Source organism: Thunnus albacares, chromosome 17 (assembly GCF_914725855.1).
Source record: "Thunnus albacares chromosome 17, fThuAlb1.1, whole genome shotgun sequence".
Lineage (NCBI taxonomy): Eukaryota > Metazoa > Chordata > Actinopteri > Scombriformes > Scombridae > Thunnus > Thunnus albacares.
The window spans coordinates 25,032,661-25,040,801 of NC_058122.1; the positions used below are offsets into that span (position 1 = coordinate 25,032,661).

At 37.0% G+C, this 8,141-nt stretch overlaps 1 protein-coding gene across 1 annotated transcript; it reads left to right on the forward strand.

Annotated features, from left to right (window-relative positions):
* Positions 1-2,321: 2,321 nt before the first annotated feature.
* On the forward strand, positions 2,322-7,552 carry LOC122966133. Its single transcript, XM_044330129.1, has 4 exons — positions 2,322-2,413; positions 3,600-4,196; positions 4,318-4,437; positions 5,828-7,552. Exons 1-4 carry the CDS (start codon positions 2,400-2,402, stop codon positions 6,735-6,737), a joined length of 1,641 nt encoding a protein of 546 aa, XP_044186064.1. The 5' UTR covers positions 2,322-2,399; the 3' UTR covers positions 6,738-7,552.
* The last annotated feature ends 589 nt before the right edge of the window (positions 7,553-8,141 follow it).

Below are 8,141 nucleotides of genomic sequence, written 5' to 3' on the forward strand. Positions count from 1 at the left end.
TCTGACTTTTGTAGTAACATGCCCACTTTTGAAATGTATCATCTTCTTATATAGTCTTTTTCTTTTCTCTTCATCAGGATGGACCAACACTTCTGGATGGTGTTCTTGTTTGAGGAGGAATCATGTCGTCACTTCATCAGTGAGTTTGATGAACAACAGCCCAGGATGCTGCAGTTTCTAAACGTCCTGGAGGAGAGTGCTGTTCAGTTAGACAGGATGAATAAAGGGGCAAAGATCTCTAGTGTGGCAGGAAGCTCGGTCGGGGAGGTTGGATGTATTTTTTCCAAGTGAAAGAAAAACAGTCTTGTGTAATACAGTAGAACCAGCAGTAGTCTCACAAAGTGCTTTTTTGATAACTCTGATTAAAGTGAATGAACCATGTATGGAAATTCAATCTTGCTAACAGCTGTAAATCATTGATCAGTGTTGAACATCATTTAAGTCTGTTCATGAGAAATTCTTAATTAGCTGCATTTCTAATGACAAACCGATTAATTGAGTCTGTATGTGTTTTCCTTGACTAGATTTCTATACCTTTTGCCAACTTTGAAGCTTGTTTAAACACATAATGCATTATATCTGCCATTCAGTGATAGAATAATGATATGTGAAAAATAAGAAAACTGCTTTTAACACAAGAGTTGTCATTTTCTACCATGTCCAATGCTCCAGTGTATATTTTACCACATAAAGAGAACACAATACTTAGATTAGATTGTATTAGAATAATGCTAGGTGCCTTTTCTGCTTCATTTATTAGACACCAAGTAGCCAAAATAAATGTGTTTTGATGTTTGTTGTTTTTCTTTATACAGTGTGGGATATTGTGTTGGTGCACATCGTTAGGCTCAGCGTCTCATCGTTTTTTTGTGATATTTACTTAACTTTCTCTGAAGATATAGCATCACTTATGCTGTAGTACTTACTTTCCTTCACTCATCTGTAAATAATACTGTATTTTTGCACTTCTGGTTGGATGCTAACTGCATTTCATTGGCTTTGTACCCGTACTCTGAACAATGACAAAGTTGGATCTAATCTATTGTTTCATAAAGCAGTTTTCCAAAGATGTGGTGTCCATGGAGATACCTGCTTTTGTCTTTGCAGTGTCTTATTTTTGTAATGCTTTGATTTTATAATGAAACTATATCACTGGTTTCATTACTTTTACTGTCTTGTTATTCTGACTTGAGAAAAGATCTGTATTCAATAAATGTATGTAAATGTAAGACACAGATTGACTTTCTTTCTTCTCTTTGTCTCAAACCTTTAGTCTTGTTTAGTTTAGTTTGGTTAAGTTTTATTTGTATTCTAGAAAATTGAGTTTGGACACTAATTTTAAAGAAGAAATTTTAAAATACTCTTCTTTGACTTGACTTCAACCGCTGGATGCAATATGTCTCCTGCTTCACTGTAAAGTCCATTCTCAGTGTTTGTGCTCTGGAGGCTTCATGTTTCCATATCACACTTGTGTATGTTTCTATATGTATATATCTATTTTTTTCACCTACTGGCTTGTAAATAATAGTAATACATTTATGTTTACATATCTCTGTTCAGCTTGTTGTCCTTGTTTTGGCTGTATATCCATGTGTATCTCCTGAACATTGTTGTACATTGACAGCCACTGGAATCTGGAGTCAAATTTCTTTTATACATAAACATACTGCACTTGGCCTCTTGTGACAACCCACACAAAATTTTGTCCAGTCACTCGGCACGTATACAACTTCCTTCACAGCCGAGGTCTGATGCTGATTTCCTGTAAGTCTGAGATTCAATTTCACATGGTAGTCAAGGTGGCCTAAACCTCCTCAAATAGAAGAAAAGAGGGGAAAAGTCTGTTTATCTTTATTTGCAGTGATAATTTAAACTAATCAAGCAAAAAGCAACAAAACGTCACACATGTGGTGTAGCAGCGTCCCAATTTCAGACAGCTACCATGTCAAGCTTGCAACTCGTTCTTAAGCAGGATCAAAAGAGATCTGCTGAGCTGCCATGACACTACAAATGAAGTAAATAAGAAAAAATACACATCATCTCAGTAATAACAGTAATATGGGGGTAACAATAGGCTAATCTACTCACAATAAACACATTATATAAGGGTCATATCCTACCAATAATAGTGGGATAATAAGGTAAAATCTCTGCATTTTGAAAAGAGTAATGATTGTTATATTAAAGGATAAGTTTGGTGATTTTCTATATTTTTCTTATTGTCAACAACTGCCTGTATTCCTCTGTGCTGTAGACCTCTGCTGTTGTCCAAAAAGGAAGGAAGTAGATGGGTGCGGTGTTGCTTGTTGGAACGGCTTAGTCTTAAAAAGCTGCTCAACAACTGTATCTCAATAGACACATATTAGTACATAAGGGAAAAAGACACTCTGAGGCGACAAATGTCTGCAGAAAGGTAAGTTTTAAATCAAAGCTACTGCTGCCTCTGTATAATGATTTCAATATGCACTTTATAGCCAAATCAACATGTAATTAATATATTTGACATATTTCATATTGTAAACACCAAAACTGTAAATTATATTATTTTTTGGGTGTGTGTGTGTTGGTTGGGTTATAAACACAACAAAAAGATATCAACAAAACACATATACTACAATAAGGTGAATGTGTTTGTCTTCACAGGCCTTGGGGTTATATTTAAACCATTTACTTTATATAATTTATGGATGCATACATATATGGCATTCATATGTGTGTTGTTTTTAATTGATCTGTCTGAATTAAAAAATCACTTGTGCACTGTATACTGTAAAAAAAACAAAAACAATTCTGTCAAATAGAAACATTTGACAATTTGTTCACTTTTATTGCATATAAATATCAAATGACTTGCACAAAACATGGAACCCCCTGACAAAAGCCTATATCCACTCAACCTAATTTATACCTGTCAACATCTAGGTTTCAAAAACACAGGAGGTTTTTCTCCCATCCACCATCAATATGTTTTACACGAGAACAGCTCGCTGGTCAAGCTGATAACACCAAATGCTTTTAAACTTGGCTGCTGGCAGAAACAAACAAGCCCCTCCTCTTATTTTCAGCAGGAAACTAAGCGGAGCAGACAACTTGAGTGAGTGCAGTGACGAGTGATACATATCAGGCAGGGTCGTTTGCACATAATCACCTCTGCTTCTGGGTTGGGTTGCCAGGTACCATCCCACACAGAAACTGAGGAGCACTCATTTGATTTATGTCACTATGAAATTGATTGATTAACGGGAGAAATTACCAATCGGGGGCACAGCAGGAGAAAGTGTTAAAAATAGGGAGACTCCCGCAAGACTATTGGCAGATACGCTAATTTGGATCTGATCACCTTTCAAAAGCTATGAAAAGCTACATCAGTGTTCCACTGAATTTAAAAGCTGGTGTTCTTGATCAGTTTAATAAAGTTTATCTTTTATTATTGAAAAAGGAGGTTCTGTCAGGTCTTTCTCCTGCACTGTCTCGCAAATCTAATGTGGACATAAAGTAGGTCTTGCAAGTATCCGATGAGATTTACCTTAAATTTGTTTTCACATTTTACTTCTCAGACAACTACCATTAGTTTACATAGACGTTGTTTTGTCTTACAGAGAGAACCTGCAGAGGGCCTTGTGCCAGTACACCAAAGACACCTTCAGTTGTTTTAACATGCTAAAAGAATTCAGTGAGAGCCTCCCTGAATGGAAAGATGCAAGGAAGAAAGAGTTACAAAGGATCAGGGACATTAAAGACAGAGCTGACAAAACCGACTTGAGCATCGACCATATTAAACAGTCAGAGAACAAAGACAAGGCTTTTCTGGAATATATGAAGAGCAAGGTGACCCTCGTGACTGCAGACAGCAGATGTAAAGAGTTTGAGCAGGAGCTGGCTGCTGTGCTGAAGGTCACTCTGGGAGGTCTGGAGAAGCTCGACTGCTTCCTGGATGCAGTGGAGAGGTTGGCGGTCACCTCACTGCATGTGTTTAATGAGGAGAACCAGGTGTTACATCTGCCCCAAGAGATCAGCCCTGAGACTGTTCAGGTTGGTATCATTGCTGCTCTGCTGGTCTGTCCACTCCTCCTCCAGTTTAAAAGAGATGCGAAGGCCTTCTTCCTTCCCAAACTTCAGAATGTGGAAGTGCTGGAATATCAGTTGGACGAATACATCCAGACCACCCAGAAGATCTGTGACAAGTTAGAGGAAAGGTAAAATTTTTCAATCATGAACAGCACCTTCTATTTTTTGTTGAAATAATATGCTGATTGTGCAAAAGACATTATTTGAAATCATATCTATAAATTAATGGTATAATTATATAATTCACAGCACTTTCAGTGAGTTTTTCCAGAGGATGAATATGGAAACTGTGGTAGATCTTGATGTGGATTTGTCTGAAGATGACATACAAAGGATGCTTTGTCACATCAATCAGCTTAATGAAATCAGGTAAGCATGAAGTGATAATAAGAGGTTTGGTGGTGCTAAAATATTACCTCATTGCAGTTGTGCAAAGTTGTGTATTTCTGAAATGTAGTCGACACTTTCAATAGTAGAGACAGTTTGAGCTATAATTGGTATTTCAGCTATTTAAAAACATGTTGTATAGAACAGATGTTTACAAAATTATTGGGCATCCAAAAGCACAAATATCCTGTAGAGGTTTGGCTGGAAGTTGTCTTTAGAACGCAATACTGAAAGGTTCAAGTAGTTAATTTACTTTTGCTTCTATTTCGTCGACAACATCTAATCAGTATTATGTCAGTGTACTGTAGAGTTCAATAGACTTTACAGACAACAACTTCTCTCTGTATCAAAGATTAAAATACATTATGTCTGATATAATAAAAGCCTTTTAAATACTACTTAAATACTCACTTCAGTGACAAATAGGATTACATTTCCAGTGATTAATTGATCTCTCATTATATTATAACTAGCACAATCTGTATGAATCATGTAAACTTGAAACATTGAAAATATATGCAATGATTACATGTTATTTATTTATTGTTAAAAGAATGCAGGTGCACTGAAAGGACACTAGGGAGCAATATGACCCTGATTATGAAGAACACATGACAGTTTACGTGGGTGGCTGTAGCTCAACTAGTAGAGCAGGACATCCATTGACTGCAGGAGGGTTTGTGGTTCAATCCCCTGCTTCTTCTTTCCACATGTTGAAGTATGTAAATGAGAAGGAAATTGTGCTAAATAACTGCAGCAAAACTTACCTTGTCTGTTTAAATAGGAGATATACTCTCTCTTGCTTCAACTCTTTACCTTTAATGTCCAGTATTAAATTGAGTAACATATAAAATGCTAATTACCAAAACACAGTTACTTATATAACAAAAAATACAGCTTGATGTGGCTCATTTGACAAATGCTTTTGTCCAAAGTGACTTCCTGTTCATACAATTGAGAGTAATTTTCAAGGTTCAGTGTGTTGCTCGAGGACACTTTGACACATGGAAAGGAGGAGCCAGGGATTGACCCACCAACTCTATGATTAGTAACTAAATTATGGCGAGTATATCCAACTGGTAGAATATATCAGACATGTAAGTTTCTGGAGACAGTTTTGGTTCAGGTGTTCATTGAGCCCAGATTCTGAGTTTTGTTCTCTGCTGATTTTATGACTTGTAACGATTTTGTGCTCATCTTTGCTGAGGTGATTTATTACTGCTTTAGCCTCCTATAGTGTATGTTAAATAAATGTGGAAAACATGTGCCAAATCCCAAGTGTTTTTCATATTTTTCAATATCATGTTATACTTAACAATGTCCACTCTTTTTTTCTCTCTTCTTTTCTTCTTTTATCTTTTCTCTTCATCAGGATGGACCAACACTTCCGGATGGTGTTCTTGCTCAAGGAGGAATCATGTCGTCGCTTCATCAGTGAGTTTGATGAACGACAGCCCAGAATGCTGCAGTTTCTGAATGACCTGGAGGAGAGTGCTGTTCAGCTAGACAGGATGAATAAAGGGTCAAAGATCTCCAGTGTGGCAGGAAGCTCGGTGGGGGCGGTTGGAGGTGTCCTTACCATCATTGGTTTGGCATTAATTCCTGTAACTGCTGGAGTGTCTCTTGCTCTGACAATGACTGGGGTGGGGCTGGGAATTACCAGCGGAGTTAACAGCGCTGTCACCACAGCCACAGAGATTGGAGTCAACCGCACATATCAAAATAAAGCCAGTGAAGCCTTCCAGAGCTTCATGGAGGATGTGCAGAGTCTCCAGGATTGTCTGGAGGAGGTCATCAACAGTCAGAAAGATGTAGCTGTGGGAGTAAGCAAGGTGTTTTGTAAAGTTGGTCTTGTTGGAAAAAGTATAGAGTCACTTGTTATGAAGATGTCGAAAAGTAAAAAGCAGATAGCAGGTGCTGGCAAAGTAGTGGCCGTGGAAGGTAAAGTGTTAAGTGACATGTCCAAAGTGGCGTCACATGTCCCAGTTGCTGGTCAAGCAGCAGTCAAAGGGTCCCTTGCTCTCACCAAGTCAGCCAGGGCTGGTTTCATTGGGCTCAATGCTCTTTTCATTGGCATGGACATCTTCTTCATCTGTAAAGACAGCATCAGTCTGGCCAAAGGCAGTGAGACTGAAGTCTCACAGCTCATCAGAGCCAGAGCTGCACTTTGGAGCTCAGAGATGGACTCGTGGAAGAAGATCCGTGATTCTTTGCATCAGGGTCTGCTGACATCAGAGGAAAAACGAGCTATCCTGGAGACACCGTTTTATCCAGAGGGGTAGACAGAGTCACGATGAAAATTCCCATCTGATCTAGTTTGTGAAAAACAAATGAAAAACAGTTTTGTGCATGTATGTATAAAGATTTAACCCTGCATACAGCAGAAAATCACTGAGCATCCTCATTTAAGTTTATCTTTAGAGAATAAGCTTCTTATGACTGTTAACCAACTACTGTTTTCAATGATTACATAACCAGCATATCTTTTGTTTCTTGTTTCAATCTATATATCATACCTTTTGCAGATTATTTTAGTACACACACACACACACACACACACACACACACACACACACACACACACACACACATATATATATATATATATATATATATATATACACATCACATTTAGTAATAAATACTTTAACTGAGAATAATTGCATGTCAATATAAAATGACTATGTTGGGTGTTAACTTCAGAGTTGCCATTTGAGGCCATTTGCTGTAGTTCTTTACATTCTGTAACATTTACTGATAATCTGAAGATAATCAGAATATGTGCAGTAGATTGTATTACTAGGCATTTACTGTGCTTTAATCATCTGACACTGAAGTCAAATTATATCAGCATCTGGTTTGTTTTTTGCCTTTTGTTTTAAGTTTAATGTGTGACAACGTTTCATTAATTGGATCCATTATTACAGAGTCTGCTTGGACGCTGTAATAACACTGTTTTACCTCTTTTAAATGTTTTATTGTTGTAATGTTTTCATTTTATAATATAGTCTTGCTGTTTCATGATCTGTAACACCCATCTCAACATGTATGTAGCTCTTGTATGTATTCCTGATGAATCCAAACAAATGTAAATTCTGAACACAGACTTTAACAATCAATAAACAGATTTCTTCAAGTATCTTCTCATATTAAATGTGTTGTTGTTTGTTCATGATTCTCTTATATTTTAAAGCCATGATGAAGATAAGAGTAGGGGGCAGATAATAGGGACCTTCTGAGTTTACAGCAACCAAGATAAAGCAAAATCAAGGTTCAAGGTTAAGCTTTATTGTATTTACACAACACAGGATTGTTGCTGTCATTATATCCACATCAATGCTGTAGTCAATACTTGTCACTTTAGTGTGGTACCAGATGAGATTAGAAATGAGGAACTAGGTGGATTATAGACTCTATATGAAAATTTAAATACAAGTTTTAAGTCATTCATATTGCCCCAATATTCAGTAAATAATAGTGAAATCTATCTGATAGCATCAATAATATGTGATTGGCCGATGGGTCACATGGTCATTTATTTTGATTTTGTTCTGGCTTTAAGTATTCAGAATATTTTTAGGGTATTTAAAGGACAGGTATGTCTGTAATCATGCTGTAATCATTCCCCCTGTTCATACTGACCATTAGAAGATCCCTTCATAATGCACTTACAATGTAAGTGATGG